Source organism: Somniosus microcephalus, unplaced genomic scaffold (genome assembly GCF_052327205.1).
Source record: "Somniosus microcephalus isolate GS21.2 unplaced genomic scaffold, FLI_Smic_1.0 unresolved_chr1, whole genome shotgun sequence".
Taxonomy (NCBI): domain Eukaryota; kingdom Metazoa; phylum Chordata; class Chondrichthyes; order Squaliformes; family Somniosidae; genus Somniosus; species Somniosus microcephalus.
Genome location: NW_028225179.1, coordinates 149252907 through 149272764, shown reverse-complemented (window position 1 = coordinate 149272764; position 19858 = coordinate 149252907). Strand labels below are relative to the sequence as shown.

Here is a 19858-nt window from a genome sequence, read left to right as displayed (position 1 = left end):
CCCAATCCCATGTGCCTTAATTTTGCATGCTAATCTCTTAAGCGGGACCTTATCGAAAGCCTTCTGAAAGTCCAAATACACCAAATCCACTGGTTCTCCCTTATCTGTTTTACCAGTTACACCCTCAAAAAATTCCAGTAGATTAGTCAAGCATGATTTACCTTTTGTAAATCCATGTTGACTTTGTCCGATCCTGTCACTGCTTTCCAAGTGATCTGCTATTACATCTTTTATAATGGACTCTAGCATTTTCCCCACTACCGATGTCAGGCTTACTGGTCTATAATTCCCCGCTTTTTCACTACCACCTTTTTAAAATAGTGGGGTAACATTAGCTACCCTCCAATCCATGGTACTGTTCCAGAGTCTATCAAGATCTGGAAGATGACCAGCAATGCATCTACTATTTCTAGGGCCACTTCCTTAAGTACCCTAGGATGTAGATTATCAGGCCCTGGGGATTTATCGTCCTTCAGTCCCATCAATTTTCCTAACACCATTTCCCTACAAATACTGATTTCTTTCAGCTCTACCCTTTCATCAGACCCTATGTTCCCCGGCATCTCTGGGAGGTTATTTGTGTCCTCCTTTGTGAAGACAGAACCAAAATATGTATTTAGTTGGTCTGCCATTTCTTTGTTCCCCATTAATGAAATGAAAGAGGATTTAAGTAAAATGGTGAAACAATATGTAATGTTGCAAAGGAACCTTGGGGAACTAGAAAGGGACATAGAAGTAGAACTACAGGAGGGTCCATGGTATAAGAAGCTGTGGGATTGGGGGATGAATGTCAACATCCACCCATGGATCCGCATTACGTCTCACATACTAGTTATAGTACAATTGGTTTTGGCGATAGGACTAGGAATAGCAGCATGTGCCATCTGTAAAAAATTTAGAAAACAAAAAAGAAGGAAGTGGAAGAAATGTACACGACCTTGATAAAGTAGTAATGTATGTCGTTCGGTGGTAATTGTTACAGACACCTTCTGGGCAGATTCACATCGAGCAGACAGAATATTACTATAAACGAGCGAAGGCTTGGGAGAAAGACCTGCTTAATGGATGTATAGTACTAATAACCTTAATGCTTATAACCTATGTAATTGGATGGATAATATGTTGATGGAAAGGATGTAGGGGGCCTAGAAATCAGGAGGATAATATGATTATATAAACAAGGTGACCCAATGGGTTGGATTTGATCACCACCCCGGCAGGTCACCATAATGGGAAAGAGAAATAATCGGGTTGGTCAATGATTAAAAGGGTTTAATCAGGACCAAAGGGGAGACTGAAAGGGTTAAAAAGAGCTAAGATGAGGGGATTAAGGAACAGAGTATATATCCAAACATATAAGGAATTGGTATGAACAATGTCCAGAAGGAAAGTCTGGTGTAGTCATGGCCAAAGTGCACAAACCGTGAATCACTAACTGAGGAATGTATTGAGAGAGAACGTATGGGGTCACAAGACCAATGCACACAGGTCACAAGAATTTGCACCCGAAGCCAATTGTATGATGAAAGAAATGTATACGTGTAATGCACCTAATTGCAAACAGTAGCCACGACTCAGAACAAAACCTGTATATAAGGCAGGAGATTTTCAACGATCGGGGAGCATTCGTCCCAGCATGAGTGTCTCCCCTGCTGGCTTGTAAATAAAGTTGCTTTACTGAACGAACCTCCGGACTCTGAGTGATTGATTGGGAATAAGGTGGACGTCGACCCTTTATATTAGCGGGTCCGTCTCGGGGAGAAGAAGCTCTCCCGGTTACCCTTAGAAGGAGGAAAGGTTCAGCTGGGAAGGGTGGTGTTTCCTGTTACTGAAGTGTGCAAAGTATCGATGGGTTTTGGAGGCTGTGGTTCATCTGAGGGTCCCTGTGTTGATCATGTTCAGGGAGCTGACATTTTCAGCTGACCAGTTGAAGGCGATGCTTTTTAGAAGATGGATTTGGTGTGTTAATAAAACTTTAACTCCATTCAGGACTGCTTTTAACCACTTTCCTTTGCAACTTAGTACGAAAAAAAAATTCTCTATTGTATTTTTATGTATAACAAATCAAATTATTATGAGATATAAATCAGGACAAAGTAACCTATATGAGTTTTACCGGGGTTAATGGCATCCAGCATTTCTCTCCACACTGCGTACGGTAAAGGGCCGTTGAATTTTTCGATAGACAGGGCGGCATCTGCTAATGTCAGTGTATTATGGTCATCGCTAATCCTGCAAATATCAAACAATTGGTTATAAATTGACCATAAACTCTTTTCTGAGCTATTTTACCAAACTGTGCAGAGTTTCAGTAAAGAGCATGGCCTACCTCCTCTTCTGACGAGTTTCTTCCTGAAATAAATAAAACACAATCTGAGTTGACAGAGACCGAGCGTCTATATCCGGACAGCAGAAATTACACCCAGATTGTTACAAGCTGCTGATAATTGCCAATTCTCACTGCTGCCCACACACAGATAGAAAGAGGATATTACAAAAAGGATATAGAAGCACTGGAGAAAGTATAAAAGAGATTTACAAGAATGATACCAGAACTGCGAGGGTTCAACTAACAGGAAAGAGTGAACAGGAAAGATCATTCTTCAGAAAAGAGAAGACTGAGAGGAGACCTGAGCGAGGTCTTTAACATTATGAAAGGATTCGATGGGGCAGATGTAGAGAAGATGTTTCCACTTGTGGGGAGTCTAAAGCGAGGGGTCATAAATATAAGAGAGTCAGTAATGAATCCAAAGGAGAATTCAGGAGAAATCTCTTTACTCAGAGAGTGTTTAGAATGTGGAACTCGCTACCACATGGGGTAGTTGTGGTGAATAGCACAGATATATTTAAAAGGGAGCGAGATAAGTACATGAGGGAGAAAGGAACAGAAGGATATATTGATAGGGTGAGATGAAGTAAGGTGGGAGGAGGCTCGTGTGGAGCATAAACACTGACATTGACCTGATGGGCCGAATGGCCGGTCTCCGTGCTGTAAAATTCTGTGTAATTCTATGAGCAGCATATTTGAAAACAGGCCAATGGAAATTACACGAAAAATTATTAAATGCATCCGATAGAAGCAGGTTATAGTTGATAAATCTGATTAGAATATCAGGTATTTGAAATCAACATCAGTGTCACTCCCAGACACAGTGCCTCTCACACCCACCCTACCAGACACACCCACACACTCACAACATGGGACTGGAACTGGATTGGAATGTGAGTGTCAGGAGATTATTAAACTTGGATACCACAGAAATAATTACAGACTAAATATCAAGATCAGGGTAACTCATTCCCGGGGAGGGTGCAGGTATTCCCGGGATCCTGTAGATATTGTGGGAGGCCGATTAGTTCGGTGACAGTAGAAGCTCCGCCCCGGATAGACAAAACAATCGATCGATTTAAATCAGTGACGAATTATTGGGAAAATGCTGCATTTATTTCAAAATTCTCGCCCGTCAACTTGTGACTTTGAACTTTCACTGAACTAAACTGAAATATAATCCTCACCTTCAGAAACGTAAGCTCGTCTTTTTGCTCCATCTGTTTCTGCAACTTTGAGAGTTTCTCCTGAATAGAATTTAAATTCTCTTGAATCTGTCGAAGATTTTCCTCCATTGATTCTAGAATCCTCTCCTCTTGTTCCCTGAGATCTCGGATTAATCGCTGCTCTTTCTCACTGAGAATCTGGTGTATTTTAGCGAACTCGGATGTGATGCGGGTCTGCAGACTGCTCGACTGTTCCTACCAAATGAAATGTGAAAAATAATACTTAATCCGCAATAAAAGCAAAAAAAACCGAATCAAACTTCGAAAATCAGCAAAGGGAGGTTTACCCTAATTTCGGAAATCTTCTGTTTCTGCCGTCGCTCCGTTTCTAGAACCGCCGATTTCTTCTCTGTGAGAGAATCTAAGGAAGATTTCACCTTACCCTGGGATTGGGAGAGAAAATCACAGAATAAAAGTGTTAGACATGAAAATGTGATAAAATAATCAGGTGGTCAAACCTGTTCCTTTTACCTTGTAGATTCCAACAGCTTCTTTAATGGGCATGAAGCGGTGCTCTCTGTGTTCCTGCGCATCTCTACAAACAAGGCAGATCAATTTCTTGTCAGTTTCACAAAACAGCTTCAGTTCTTCCTGATGTTCCTCACAGTGAAGTTTACTTTCCTTCTCTTTCGGATTCAGCTTTAATTTTCGAGCTTTCTCAGCCAGATTCGCTAAGGCCCGATTAACCCTGAGGTTTATTTCCGGAAACTCCTCTCTACATTCCGGGCAGGAGTTTGTCTCCTTCTTTTCCCAACACTGTGTGATACAGGAGCGGCAGAAGTTGTGTCCACACTCCAGTATTACTGGATCGGTGAAGAAATCAAGACAAATGGGACAAATTGCCTCCTCGGACAGACTCTCGGCCTGCTGTCTGGAAGCCATGTTCACCCTCAGCACTTCCTGATTCAAACCGCTTTTAGTTTCCGTGTTTACTGCGCTGCCGAACAGCCTCAGTTCAGCGATTTCCCCGATGAAGTTCACGGCAATACTCAGGGAATTATTATATTACTATAAACTAGTCTATGTCCAGTCGACTTTTACACAGGGAGATAAAACCTAGAGCAGAATAAAGGACAAACAGTGTTAGAGGGCGGAGGGGAATAATTGAACCTTGGCCGGGAGGGTGAAGGTTCCTGGGGTGTGGCAGTGGGAGAGGGAGAGGGAGAGAGAGGGAGGGAGGAACCGGAGATGGGCGGGGATCGAGATTCCAGTGCACTTTGATCCAGACCAAACTCGCTCTGGTGACACACGGTGTGAGATATGGATCCATAAACTGAATTGTGTTAATGATTGCAGCCACTCACCCTGAAACACAAAGTGCCATAAATGTCAAGGAGCTGTCTGGATCAGTTTCAGTACTTGCTGATTCAATCTGCTGGTGTCATGGTTCTGTGGGTCGATACAGACCCGGTTCCCAGTCACAGATCACTTGAGTCCCTGCAAGTGCTGTTCACACCTGGATGAAATAAAGTTATTCCTGTGCCCCTTCGGGTAGCCCCTGCTGCCTCCTGTTATGCACCACCTTCTCCTGAAAGACGGAAGGAAGTTTGTCAGTGAGTGTCGTGCAATCTGTTTGGGTGAGTAGCTGGCATTGTGTGCAAGCTGTGAGATTTGGGTGTGAGGTTTGCAGCAGTTGTAAGTGTGTTATAGTGTGAGCTTGAGGTGAAGGAATTAATGTTAGATTAATGAGTCGTGATTGATAGAGATTGCTGATAGGTGAGTGAAGGGGTGGTGAATTGAGCAGTGTGTGAGTCCAGTTGTACACATATGACATTTGAAGATGACTTCACTGACGTTGACCACTTGTGTGAGGTCATTAACCATCTTGCGACACTCTAATCGCGCATCATGATACCCGCGTATATTTCGGGCCTGCTCCAATTCCCAGCACTTGAACTTTCTAAAACTGGTCTTTCCCGGGGCTCTGAGGCATTCCCTGGTCTTCTCCCCCCGGGCACACTCACCGATCCTCCAATCACAGCTTCACTTTCTTCTGCACATGCTCGCTGATCAACAGTGACTACAGGTTAAAGTACTTAATTGGCTGTAAAGTGCTTGAGACGTCCTGAAGCCGTGAATGTTCTATAAATACAAAGCTTTCTTCTTTCTATTGATCTCAAAGAAAATTCTACCCAATGTTGGAGACGGTGACAGAAATGGAAACCTTTGTATGATAGCGTTGCACTGATCCCACAACTTCATGCTGATAAGTGAAGCAGTTGAGATGTACAAGGTAAAATAAAAATGTTCCTCTGGGCTTCTCTCTCACCCCCTCCTTACTCCGCCGTAACCTGGGCGTAAACCCGTTTACACACGGGAGCAATTTTAACTTAACCCGCCCCTCGGGAAAACTGACGGGGTCTCGATTCAAGCACTGATTTTTCAACCCGCCCCGATTTTCCTGTCAGCGCAGAGTAAATATCGGGCGGGGTGCACAACCGGCGACCCCGTGTGTTTCCCGCCCCGCCGAGTAAGGGTAAAGTGACCCCCGGGGCATGTGTAGTTGGGGTTACGCCGACGTTACGACGGAGCCTTCCGAGTGGGTAGAAATTCCGTCTCCCCACAGGAAATTCATCCCCAAAACTTTACCATGGCATTCAATGTCCAACCCACCCCACCTTTCCATTTGCTTATCGCGAACAAGCATATTCACCCTGTGAAACTCTCTTTTAATTCAGGCCAAACTCAAGTCGTTGTCTGACATCCTCAGGACGAAATCCACTCTTCTGGAAGCTAAACTTACTCAAAACCAGGTTTTACAAGTCGGGGTGGGTTCTGTCTGTTGGCTTTTTTCACTTTTTACTGTTTCTAGCTCCCACTCCTATATTCTGGTCTGATGATACACTTTCCTTTCACAGGACCAGACCAGCCAGCTGCAGACATTTGTTACTCCGAATTTGCTAAAATGCACCAGATCCTCATTAAGATGGAGCAGCGCCTGATCGCCGAGCTGAAAGAGAACGTGGAGAAGATCTCGGAGCGACTTGAGAAAAACCTGCAGGACCTTCACCAAAACGTAAACACCATTCAGCAAAAGCTGCCGAGATCGCAGACACAACTCGACCAGGAGGACACCATCGCCGCCTTAAAGGTAAGTATTTCCTTTCGGATCAGCCAAGACCACTCCCGTTCGGGAAATGGCCAGCAGACAGCTGGAGTAAAGACTGAAGCGCTTCTCCGACTTTTCCCTACACGGCCACGGTTTCTTCATTTTATTGGTTGGCTCACCCATATTCTGAGGACAACTGAGTTGTCACACCACACAGAACTAAACCTTGTCCAAGTATTCCGTTTTAAACTTGTCTCTGTGTGGACCAGTTCCTGGCACTGACATGTAACTGACAGGAGCCAACAACAGCAACCACTTGCATTTATATAGCGCCCTTAAGGTAGTAAAACGTCCCAAGGCACTTCACGTCCTAAGGAGCGTTATCAAAACATTAACTCCCAGCCAAAGAGAGAGACATTTGGACAGGTGACCAAAAGCTTGATTTGGGTGGAATTTTTTTAAACCAGGGCCCAGCACTTTAGGAAGGATGTGAAGGCCTCAGAGAGGGTGCAGAAAAGATTTACAAGAATGGTTCCAGGGATGAGGGACTTCAGTTCCGTGGATAGACTGGAGAAGCTGGGGTTGTTCTCCTTGGAGCAGAGAAGGTTGAGAGGAGATTTGATAGAGGTGTTCAAAATCATGGTTCTGGACAGAGTAGATAGAGAAACTGTTCCCATTGGCGGAAGGGTCGAGAACCAGAGGACACAGATTTGAGGTGATTGGCAGAAGAACCAAAGGCGACTTGAGGAAGAACATTTTTACGCAGCGAGTGGTTAGGATCTGGAATGCACTGCCTGAAAGTGTGGTGGAGGCAGATTCAACGGTGGCTTTCATCGGAGAATTGGACAAGTACCTGAAGGGAAAAAATTGCAGGGCTCCGAGGAAATGGCGGGGGAGTGGGACGAGCTGAAGTGCTCTTGCAGTGAGCCAGCACGGGCTCGACAGGCCGGATGACCTCCTGTGCTGTAACCATTCTATGATTCTAGCGGTCAATTGAAAATTTCAAACCTGAAATTGATAGATTTTTGCTGGGTAAGGGTATCAAGGGATATGGAGCCAAGGCAGGCAGATGGAGTTGGGACACAGACCAGCCATGATCTAATTGAATGTCAGAACAGGCTTGAGGGGCTGAATGACCTCCTGTTTCTATGTTCCTATCATATTTATGACGTGTTTCCTAGCAGTGTTCTGCTGTACACATCTGCCCCCTTCTGCCTCATTTTATATCGTCATTCTCCTACCCTGAGCTTAAATCTCTCCCGATTACTGCCCCCTCCCTCTCCCGATCACTGCCCCCTCCCTCTCCCGATCACTGCCCCCTCCCTCTCCCGATCGCTGCCCCCTCCCTCTCCCGATCGCTGCCCCCTCCCTCTCCCGATCGCTGCCCCCTCCCTCTCCCGATCGCTGCCCCCTCCCTCTCCCGATCGCTGCCCCCTCCCTCTCCCGATCGCTGCCCCCTCCCTCTCCCGATCGCTGCCCCCTCCCTCTCCCGATCGCTGCCCCTCCCTCTCCCGATCACTGCCCCCTCCCTCTCCCGATCACTGCCCCTCCCTCTGCCGATCAATTCAATTCAATTCAATTCAAATCGCTTTATTGGCATGACAAGTTACATCTTATGTTGCCAAAGCATCGAAAAACATTCATGTTTGTTCACAAAAATACAGATCTATCCATACAGTGTATAAACAGGTATATCCCTGAGTGTATAAATATACTTTCATATAATTTATATATACTCTTTTCTTATATTTAGTGGTTGTCCCTCTGTTTATGGCAAGCTGTAACATAATGTGCCGCTAGTGTTACACAATTTCTCTCTTCCCCTAGTAAGTATGGGAGTTTTTGGTCGTCATTCAAATTTCTGAATTCCGGGCATATTTTTGTGAATTTTGGGTAGAAATTCTCCCTTATGCCTTGATATTTTCTACAAGCTGTGAGGAAGTGCATCTCTGTCTCCACCACTCCCTGACTGCAGTGATAGCATATCCTGTCCTCTCTTGGTAGCCGGGTCTGCCTGTGTCTACCTTTTTCGATCGCCAGGTTATGTTCACTAAGTCTGTACATTGTCAAAGTTTTTCTCAGTTTGCTATCCTTTACCATGGTCAGGTAATCAGCCATGTTGTATTGTCTGTTTAGGGCCAAGTAGCAATTGAGTTTGCTTTGGGTTTTTGTTGTTTCTGCCCAATATGACAGATATCTTTCCTTTTCCTTAGCGATGATAGTGTCGGGTCGAATTCTTTGTGTTACGCTGTCACTGTCCTAGGGCTGGTTATTGTTAGTAGTGTTAGTAGTTACTTCACTGAGTCCCAGGACTAGTTGACTGAGGGTATTCTTCTTTATGATCCTCTCTTGGCATTTCAGGGCTTCGTAATGATAGCATTGGGGGTTGCTCATTTCTAGGTGTTTCCAAAATTTGGTGGCTCTTTTTTGGATAGTGATTATTAATGGATATTGGCCTAGTTCTGCCCTGCATGTATTGTTTACGGGTTGCCTTTGAGTCCGGAGGATACTTTTACAGAATTCTGCATGTAGGATCTCAATTGGTTGTTTGTCCCATTTTGCAAATTCTTCTTGTGTTAGCGGTCCCCACACCTCACTGCCATAGAGTGCAATTGGTTCAATTACTGATTTGAAAATTTTGAGCCAAATGCTAATTGGGATTTCTATTTGGATTGATTTTTTAATGGCATAGAAAGCCCTTCTTGCTTTCTCTTTCAGTTCATTCACAGCCAGTTTGAAATTTCCTGTAGAACTGATTTTTAAGCCCAAGTATGTGTAGTTAGTGGTTTGTTCAATTTTGGTTGTTCCTAGTGTGAAATTTATTTTGGGTCCCTGATGTCTGGATCTTTGCTGGAACACAAGGACTTTGGTTTTTTGGGGATTTATTGTCAGGACCCAAGTCTGGCAGTACGACTCCAGCAGATCCAGGTTCTGCTGTAGACCCTCCTTAGTTGGTGACAGCAGAACCAGGTCGTCTGCATAGAGGAGGAATTTAACCTTGGATTCATATAGGGTGAGGCCGGGTGCTGTAGATTGTTCAAGTAGTTTTGCCAATTCATTTATGTAAATATTAAAGAGTGTCGGTGAGATTGGCGAGTCCTGCGTCACCCCCCGCCCCTGTGGGAAGTATTTTGTTTGTTTGTCTCCAATTTTAACTGCACATTTGTTGTTTGTATACATTGATTTAATTACACCATATGTTTTTCCCCCTACCCCGCTTTCGATAAGTTTCAGGAATAAACCGTCATGCCAGATGGAATCGAAAGCCTTCTGGAAATCTATAAAGCATGCGTAGATTTTGCTTTTGTTTTGATGAACGTGTTTGTCAATTAGGGTCTGTAGGGTGAAGATATGATCTGATGTTCTATAGTTTGGCAGGAATCCAATTTGGCTTTTACTCAAGACATTGTGCTCCTCAAGGAAGTTTATAAGCCTTTTGTTTATGATACTACAGAATACCTTCCCCAGGTTACTGTTTACACAGATGCCTCAATAGTTATTTGGGTCGACTTTGTCCCCACTTTTATATATGGGCGTTATGAAGCCTTTGTTCCAGATATCAGGGAAGTAACCGACACTCAGAACCAAGTTGAAGAGTTTTAGGATAGCCAGTTTCATTTTATCGTCTGTGTGTTTAATCATCTCGTTAAGTATGCCATCTGCCCCGCAAGCTTTTCCTGGTCGCAGGTCCTTGAGTTTTTCAAAAAGTTCTTTTTCTGTTATTATGGAGTCTAGCGGATTTTGGTTATCTTTTATGGCCATTTCGAGCTTTTCCAATTTTTTTGCATATTTGGTGTTGCTCTGGCCTTAGTGTGTTTTTCTGGTATAATTTTTCAAAGTGGTTTTCCCATGTGTCTCCATTTTGAATGGCTAATTCGTCGTGTTGTTTTTTGTGTAATGTGTTCCAGTTGTCCCAGAAACAATTGGAATCAATGGATTCCTCAATGGAGCTGAGTGTATTCTTAATATATTGCTCTTTTTTGGTTCTGAGTGTGTTTCTGTATTGTGTTAGTGTCTGACAATAAGTAAGGCGTAATTCCTCGTTTTCTGGATGTCTGTGTTTTTGGTTTGATATTTTTCTAAGTTTTTTCCTCATGTTATGGCAATCTGGGTCAAACCATTTTTCATAGTTTTTTGTTTTGGGTTTGTTCTTGCGAGCTTTCACTGCCCCTCCCTCTCCCGATCACTGCCCCCTCCCTCTCCGGATCGCTGCCCCCTCCCTCTCCCGATCGCTGCCCCTCCCTCTCCCGATCACTGTCCCCTCCCTCTCCCGATCACTGCCCCCTCCCTCTCCGGATCGCTGCCCCCTCCCTCTCCCGATCGCTGCCCCTCCCTCTCCCGATCGCTGCCCCCTCCCTCTCCCGATCGCTGCCCCCTCTCTCTCCCGATCGCTGCCCCTCGCTCTCCCCATCGCTGCCCCCTCCCTCTCCCCATCGCTGCCCCCTCTCTCTCCCGATCACTGCAACCTCCCTCTACCGATCACTGCAACCTCCCTCTACCGATAACTGTCCCCTCCCTCTCCCCATCACTGCCCCCTCCCTCTCCCGATCGTTGCCCCCTCTCTCTCCCGATCGCTGCCCCTCGCTCTCCCCATCGCTGCCCCCTCTCTCTCCCCATCGCTGCCCCCTCTCTCTCCCGATCACTGCCCCCTCCCTCTCCCGATCACTGCAACCTCCGTCTCCCGATCACTGCCCCCTCCCTCTCCCGATCACTGCCCCCTCCCTCTCCCCATCACTGCCCCCTCCCTCTCCCGATCACCGCCCCTCCCTCTCCCGATCACTGCCCCCCTCCCTCTCCCGATCACCGCCCCTCCCTTTCCCGATCACCGCCCCTCCCTCTACCCATCACTGCCGCCTCCCTCTCCCGATCACTGCCCCCTCCCTCTCCCGATCACTGCCCCCTCCCTCTCCCGATCACTGCCCCCCCTCTCCCCATCACTGCCCCCTCCCTCCCCTCATCACTGGCCCTCCCTCTCCCGATCACTGCTCCTCCCTCTCCCGATCACTGCCCCTCCCTCTCCCGATCAGTGTCCCTCCCTCTCCCGATCAGTGTCCCTCCCTCTCCCGATCACTGCCCCTCCCTCTCCCGATCACTGCCCCCTCCCTCTCCCGATCACTGCCCCCTCCCTCTCCCGATCACTGTCCCTCCCTCTCCCGATCACTGCCCCTCCCTCTCCCCATCACTGCCCCTCCCTCTCCCGATCACTGCCCCCTCCCTCTCCCGATCACTGCCCCCTCCCTCTCCCGATCACTGCCCCCTCCCTCTCCCGATCACTGCCCCTCCCTCTCCCGATCACGGCCTCTCCCGATCACTGCCCCCTCCCTCTCCCGATCACTGTCCCCTCCCTCTCCCGATCACTGCCCCCTCCCTCTCCCCATCACTGCCCCCTCCCTCTCCCGATCACTGCCCCTCCCTCTCCCGATCACGGCCTCTCCCTCTCCCGATCACTGCCCCCTCCCTCTCCCGATCACTGTCCCCTCCCTCTCCCGATCAGTGTCCCTCCCTCTCCCGATCACTGCCCCTCCCTCTCCCGATCACTGCCCCCTCCCTCTCCCGATCACTGCCCCCTCCCTCTCCCGATCACTGCCCCCTCCCTCTCCCGCTCACTGCCCCCTCCCTCTCCCGATCACTGCCCCCTCCCTCTCCCGATCACTGTCCCCTCCCTCTCCCGATCACTGTCCCCTCCCTCTCCCGATCACTGTCCCCTCCCTCTCCCGATCACTGTCCCCTCCCTCTCCCGATCACTGTCCCCTCCCTCTCCCGATCACTGTCCCCTCCCTCTCCCGATCACTGTCCCCTCCCTCTCCCGATCACTGCCCCTCCCTCTCCCGATCACTGCCCCTCCCTCCAGTTCGCATCCCCCGACCCCAGGATATACCTGGGAATGCACAGAAGGTACATACAGCTCGGCAGTCACATTTCAATGAAGACCGAGTCCCAATATTTGAAATCTCATAGACCTGAAACGTTACCTCTGTTTCTGTCTCCACAGATGCCGCCTGACCTGCTCAGTATTTCCAGCATTTTCTGATATTATTTCAGTTTTCCAGCTTCTACAGTATTTTGATTTTGTATTTGAAACTGAAGTAATTCTGTGCATTGAATATTATTTCAATGGGCCTGCCCGTGTGTAGACGGAAATCCAATGGGCGGTGAAATAGGTGGACTGCGCCCAGAGCCACATTTCCACCCACTCACCCCAGCTGTGTCCATTCATTGCCAGAGGGAGGGTGGAAGGTCCCAGCCCAGGGATTTGATGCTAAACTACACTGGTTTATATATTGCATCCCCAGATAATCTTACCAGAGTCAACTGAGCCGAGAGTAACTTTATCCTGGCAAATATTGTTATATAAATCGCACCGTTAGGCTTTGCCAAATTTGAGATTTTCACACCACTGATTAATTTTATCTGATATATCAGTCATTTCAATCTGTAAACCTCTGGTCTGTGTGACAATATCTGCTGTTTATAGAGAGTTTAGTCGTGTAGGGGGAGACTGGATTGAATTCAGTCAGTAAATCACTGCCACTGAGGTGTCTGTTAGTGCCCCAGATGTGCGCTGCTGTGAGGAGCAAATGGAAAAACGTGACAGCATCTGGATCGTAAGAGGAAACATCTGTTTTCAGCAGGGTGTCGGATCAGACCCTGGAACAGGTTGATCCGGCCCGCGGACTTGCCCTCAGAGGCGGACTGACTATCGGGAAATGTCCCCGAGTGTCCACCGGACCCTCCACCGGTGAATTTGGACTCTGGATCTTTCTAAAGCCGGTCTGTCCCGGGGCTCTGAGGCGTTTCCCGAGCTCCCCCCTCCCCGCTCTCCAGCCGCCTTCACTCACTCTGCAGCGCTCCTCTGCTCTGCAGTGAAACCCCGATTAAAATGAGACGGAGCTGATAAGCTGAGGGTTGGAACTGACTATTGACCAGGTCACTGTCACTGGACCCGCCCCCTCACTGAGTGACAGGCTCTCCGGCCAATGACCAGGTCACTGTCACTGGACACGGGCTCTTCTATTTCAGCCTGTGAATCGCACGCAGACGGGTCGCGGAACAGACTCAGGAATTGGTCATTGACGGAACCTTCATGCGGTTCCTTCTGAGAGCGAGTGAAGCTGGCGGGCCTTGGGGAAGTGTGGCCAATGGCCGCGGTGGGAAAGCAGCTCGAGTGAGCCGGACCGCGGGAATCCACCGGAGACACGGCCATGGAGCGCCACCTTCCGGCTGTGGAGCCACATTACAGGCAGCGAGCTCACCGGCTTCCTGCAGTTCTGACCAAGGCTCATCGACCTGAAACTCGGTTTCTCTCCCTACATATGCTGCCTGACCTGCTGAGGATTTCCAGCATTTCCTGTGTTTATTCCTGCAGTTCACACCTCCATTCTGGACTTAGCTGAACATTTTGAACAACCGCCCAAAACCAATTTTATCCCCAAAATTCGTTCATTGATTTGTTTTTGTTCGTAATGAATTTGCATCCAACCAGCGATCACGTGGTTTCAGAGCAGTCTCGCCATGTTTATTACATTCATTAATCTAACAATACAAACAAAGCGAACGGAAAGAACAAAAATTTTGTCAGACAAAAACTCTAAAGCAGGAAGTTCAGGCGCTGCTTACTGGTCTGTCAGGAGCAAGATACCCGTGGATGTAGTAGAAGAAAGTTCACGGGCACTGTTGTTGGCCACACATTGAGATCCAGATCTTACTCAGGCCAACAGAGGCAGGTAAAGAGAGGAAAGGAGCATCAATCACACAGGGGCATGGGGTTTCCCAGCAGAACCAGGGTGTATTCCAGCAGATGCATGAAGCACACAGCAGAGGCAATCAGCATCCCAGCAGAAGCAGGGTGCTCACATCAGAGCCAAGAGGCGTCCCAGCACAGACAGGGAGGTAGAGAAATGAAACAAAGGTGCTCTCTTCTTCTGTATCTGCTCGAAGCAGCTTACATTTCCGTATTAGCAGAGACCTGGTGTGAACAATAATATAGAAAACAGAATCTACTAATACAATAAATCTGAATTAGAAAAGGTGTTTCAGGTGTATAACGCCTCATCACGAGTTCTGATGAAAAGATTCACATTCAAACCATCAATCGGCTCTTTTCTCTTTACAGATACTGACTGGTCTGCCATGCACTGCCGGCACTTTGTGTTTTATATCCGGTAGGAACAGTTTGCCAGTGAGCCCCATCAGCTGGGAACAGATGTGTGGCACTGGAGGGGCGGGGGAAAGGGGGCAACTAAATTTGCCACACTACAGTGACAGAGGTTCCTCATGAACAAAATAAGTTGGAAACCACAATATTTCTCAATGCACTGAGGACTGTAAAAGAGATTTCCCTCCAGCTTATAGGGCAGCACAGCTCAGACTGGGAGATCACCATGTGTGGAGTGCAGCGAGCACTGTGGCACAGTGAGCTGAGCACCAGCACAGCCAATCGCCTTTTTATAATGTGGCTTTCTTTGTAGAAGTCCCTCAAACCTCAATTTCCTCGCTTCTTTTCCTGAAGGCACTAACTCCAGTCTCGGGAACAGCAGGGCTGAGCTCAGTTGTGTCCTCACCTGATGGCCACGTCCAGCAGGAGGAGTCACTGGAGAGCACCCAGGCTGGGGCTCTTTTCTCTAGATAAGAGAAGACTGAGAGGTGATGTAGCTTTTAAAAGCTATTTAGAATAATTTGTCCGTGACTGCACAAACCACTCTGGGTCCAGGTATATTGTGTATCAGTAAAACAGGTTTATTAATCATTAAACATCCTGTACAAAGAAGTAACACTGAACAAGAAGATAGTCGCAGTCTGTTCATCGAACCCCGGCATTGCTCCGAGTGACTGTGTCTCTTTATTCTCTTGCTGTGTTCTGTTGACTGAAGCTTCTTCTTCCTCCTGTGGCTTCATGCTGCTTTCAGTGTTCAATATCTGCATTTTTATACCCTTCTTCTCCCATTTTACCTACCTGGCAGTAATTAGCTCTCTTACACCTAGTAAATGTCCCTCCTCTCCTTGCCAATCATTTTATAACCTCATTAATCACTCAAGACTCTTTCTGTGCATAACAAAATAACCTTATCTAAGAATTTCATTATACAGAATATCCTTGAGGTGTTTTCTAAACAGTTTGACTATTCTGCAGTTTCTAAAATGAAGGATGTCTCCAACTCCTATCTCTTATCTCTAGCTCTTATCACTTTTCCATAACATTAGCGAATTCTATGTCTCTGACAGTCTCCGTGTTTATTCAGCACCACATTCCATTACTTCAGTCATTTAAAACAGAGGTTTTTAGTCAGGTTGGCATAATTTCCCATCCTGCTTTGCTCTCAGCCATTCACCATTTTATACAGGTTTTTTAGGTATTTAACATACAATTTCACATATTATAGTAATATTAAAATGGTTATAAAATCTTAATATTTACTAAATCACACACTCCTACGGATACCTGATAGAGGTCTTTACAATGATGAAAGGGAAAGGTCGACGTACAGTAAATAAGTGCATGTTCCATTGCCCAACTCCTCCTGATCCCTCAACTGATTGCAGAAGGAATGTTGGCCAGGACATGGGTAAACTGCCTGCCCTTATTTGAATAATGTCTCGTGATCTTTAACATCCAGTTGAACAGGTAGACAGGGCCTCTAACACCTCAACCTAAAGATGGTACATCTAAATAACAGTGACTGCACTTCAAAAATAATTTATTGGCTGTGACGTGTTTTGGGATGTCTTGCAGTTGTGCAGGACCTATATGAATGCAAGCTCTTTCCTTCTGATTCCTTCATTACTGCACTGGAGTGTCAGCTCATGTTATGTACTCAGCAAGGCGAGGGTCTTGAACCCACAACATTCAGACTCTACTGGGTTTTATAGTTACACCGAGTGGGCTCCCAGACCCTGGCACTAAGGAGCCTGGGCACAGCTGCACCGTGTAGTCGGCAGATCCGGTTCACCCTTCGCCCCTGTGCTCACTCACCTACATTGACTCCCGGTCCGGCATTGCCTCGATATTAAAATTATTGTCCTTGTTTTCAAATCCCTCCAAGGCCTCGCCCCTCCCTTTCTCCCTAACCTCCTGCAGTCCTACAACCCTCCGAGATCTCTGTGCTCCTCCAGTTCTGGCCTCTTGCGCATCCCCGGTTTTCATCGCTCCACCATTGGCGGCCGTGTCTTCAGCAGCCTTGGCCTAAAACTCTGGAATTTCCTTCTTAAACCTCTCCGCCTCTCTACCTCTCGCTCCTCCTTTAATAAACTCCATTAAACCTACCTCTTTGACCAAGCTCCTTATGTGACTCAGTGTCAAATTTGGTTTGATAACGTTCGTTTGAAACGCCTTGGGTCATTTTACTATGTTTAAGGTGCTATATAAATGCAATGTATTGTTGTTGTTTGATTCAAATCCAGGACCAAGGGGTGAAGTAACGGTCTGTCACATACCTAGGGCACTGCCTCAGATAATCCAGTAACTAGTTTCCATTCACTTTTGACCAAAGTATCTCCCAGGCAACCTCTGGAAATAAATTCCATGTCTTCAGCACCCACTTCAGAGACTTTTTAACTGATTAATCTCCTCTCGGTACTCGGAATACAGGCCCAGATTTTGGAATTCCGCTCTCCTGACACACAGCAAGAGCCCATATTGGAAAATTCCACAATCCCAACCTGTGCTTTTTTGAACATTGGATAGACCGGGAATGCGGATTTTCCCGACTCGGCGTGTGTCAGGGGCACGGAAGTGGGAAGTTCTGGCTCATGTTTGTTTTCCCTTTTTTCTGATCCTATTATCTTTCAGTTCTGAAGGAAGGTCCTGCCTGAATTGTCTGATCAGCCGAGTGTTTCAGCATTTGCTGTTTTTGATATTCCCTCAGTACCGGTTTCCACCAGCAGGTGGTGATACTGCACTGTAAAACTTTACAGCGCTTTGTACAGCTCGCCATCACCATCTCCTGGCTGAAAGTGGCACTACAATCAACTGCAGGGGAACGTCAAACACTCTGGGGTGAATTTTCACTTTTACCACAACAAGCGTTAGCGGATCGGCCGCCCGTTTTACGGCAGTAAAAGTGAACATTCAGCCCTTTAAACTGAAGATTTGCAAACTCCCCATCTTCTTGAAGAGAGATAGTTCGTGTATTTCTCATCACTAATGGTGCTGTTTAAGTGAGGAATGTCCTCATTTTCAGAGCACAACTTTTACCTGCTGTTAAATACAACAGAATGGGGCAGTGACGAGAAAGGGCTGGGATGGAGTTGCTGTCGGTTTTACTTTGTATTTTAATCTTTGTTTTTATTACAGTGTCAGCCAGTGGCTCAGTGGTTAGTACATTCACCTCTTTGTCAGAAGGTTATGGGTTCAAGTCCCGCTTCAGTACAAAAATCTCAGCTGACACTCTATTGTAGTAGAGCGAGTGCCGCACTGTCAGAGGTGCTGCCTTTTGGATGAGACCTTAAACCGAGTCCCGGTCTGTTCTCTCAGATGGATGTAAAAGATCCCAAGTCACTATTTCGAAGAAGAGCAAGGGAGTTATCCCCGTGTCTTGGTCAAAATTATCCCTCAATTAGCGTAACAAAAACAGATTATCTGGTCATTATCACATTGCTGTCTGTGGGAGCTTGCTGTGCGCTAATTGGCTGCCGTGTTTCCCACATTACAACAGTGACTACACTCCAAAAAATACTTCATTGGCTGTAAAGTGCTTTGGGAAGCCCGGTGGTCGTGAAAGGCGCTATAGAAATGCAAGTCTTTCTTCATCTGACATTTTATATTTGTATTGGTTGTATTTACAGTCTCATTGGGATTTTACAATGTGGAATTTGGAAATTACATTTTCTAACTCCTGACCCCTGACCTCTGCTCCTGACCCGAATGGCGCGGGGGTCAAATCACTGTGATGTCATGGGTGATGCGGTCCGGCCCGATGCCCCGCCCCTTTTACAGACCCGGATCGGAGCCGGAGCAGATTCTCAGCCACTTGTTCACATCCCAAGTATCAAAGAAAGGATAAAGTTTCCCCGTGAATTTATTCCCAGTGAAGGTGTGGAGATGGGACTTGGTGTCCGCGCTGTAAAATGAAACTGTCCCGGACTCATAACTGAGATAAACTCCCACTTTCCCGGGGATCGGACCGGCGGGGAGACGGGATTGAGGGGAGGAGATTACATTAAACACATCATCAGCTCGCCCGATGCTCCAGACTCCAGTCTCTGGGCTCACTGTGAACTGACTCTTCCTCTCCACAGACTCTGCGGCTACTCCCAGAATCCAGCTCCGATTCCCCGCCACCTCCACCTCCCAATAATGTCTCCCCGATGTGAATCCCTCCGATCCCAGCACACAGAACCTGCCTGTAAACCTCTTCCCGGTGTCAGGGAGATTCCTCCGGGTCTTGGTCCGTCTCACACTCTTCAGATCCTCAGACACCTCGAGCCGTGGACTCGCTGTTTCCACATCCAGGGTCACAGAGACTGGGAGAAAAAGCAGAGAATTAGAGAGATTCACCCGGGATTAGAGAGAGACTGGCCGGGGATCGGGGGGGTGGAGAGACTGGCCGGGGATCGGGGGGAGAGACTGGCCGGGGATCGGGGGGAGAGACTGGCTGGGGATCGGGGGGAGAGACTGGCCGGGGATCGGGGGGAGAGACTGGCCGGGGATCGGGGGGAGAGACTGGCCGGGGATCGGGGGGAGAGACTGGCCGGGGATCGGGGGGAGAGACTGGCCGGGGATCGGGGGGAGAGACTGGCCGGGGATCGGGGGGAGAGACTGGCCGGGGATCGGGGGGAGAGACTGGCCGGGGATCGGGGGGAGAGACTGGCCGGGGATCGGGGGGAGAGACTGGCCGGGGATCGGGGGGAGAGACTGGCCGGGGATCGGGGGGAGAGACTGGCCGGGGGTCGGGGGGAGAGACTGGCCGGGGGTCGGGGGGAGACACTTGCCGGGGATCGGGGGGAGAGACTGGCCGGGGGGAAGAGACTGGCCGTGGATCGGGGGGGAAGAGACTGGCCGGGGATCGGGGGGGAAGAGACTGGCCAGGGATCGGGGGGGGGGAAGAGACTGGCCGGGGATCGGGGGGGGGAGGGAGAGAGTGGCCGGGGATCGGGGGGGGGTGGGGGAGACTGGCCGGGGATCGGGGGAGAGAGACTGGCCGGGGATCGGGGGGAGAGACTGGCCGGGGATCGGGGGGAGAGACTGGCCGGGGATCGGGGGGAGAGACTGGCCGGGGATCGGGGGGAGAGACTGGCCGGGGATCGGGGGGGGAGAGA

The 19858-nt window shown here is 48.1% G+C and overlaps 1 protein-coding gene and 1 pseudogene across 2 annotated transcripts in view; both read right to left on the bottom strand.

Moving 5' to 3' along the window:
• LOC147096234 (zinc-binding protein A33-like) overlaps positions 1-4678 on the bottom strand; it is a 41333-nt pseudogene extending 36655 nt beyond the window's left edge. The window contains exons 1-5 of the transcript XR_015074873.1: positions 4027-4678; positions 3843-3938; positions 3517-3750; positions 2330-2352; positions 2117-2232 (exon numbers count right to left, since the gene is read on the bottom strand). The product of XR_015074873.1 is annotated as a zinc-binding protein A33-like (transcript). The remainder of the gene's footprint in view (positions 1-2116; positions 2233-2329; positions 2353-3516; positions 3751-3842; positions 3939-4026) is intronic.
• A 10639-nt stretch (positions 4679-15317) lies between these two features.
• The window catches only part of LOC147096233 (zinc-binding protein A33-like), a 41877-nt gene continuing 37336 nt past the window's right edge, over positions 15318-19858 (bottom strand). Inside the window, exon 6 of the mRNA XM_085975087.1 lies at positions 15318-19063. Coding sequence (XP_085831213.1) covers positions 18531-19063 — 533 coding nt within the window. The 3' untranslated portion in view covers positions 15318-18530. The remainder of the gene's footprint in view (positions 19064-19858) is intronic.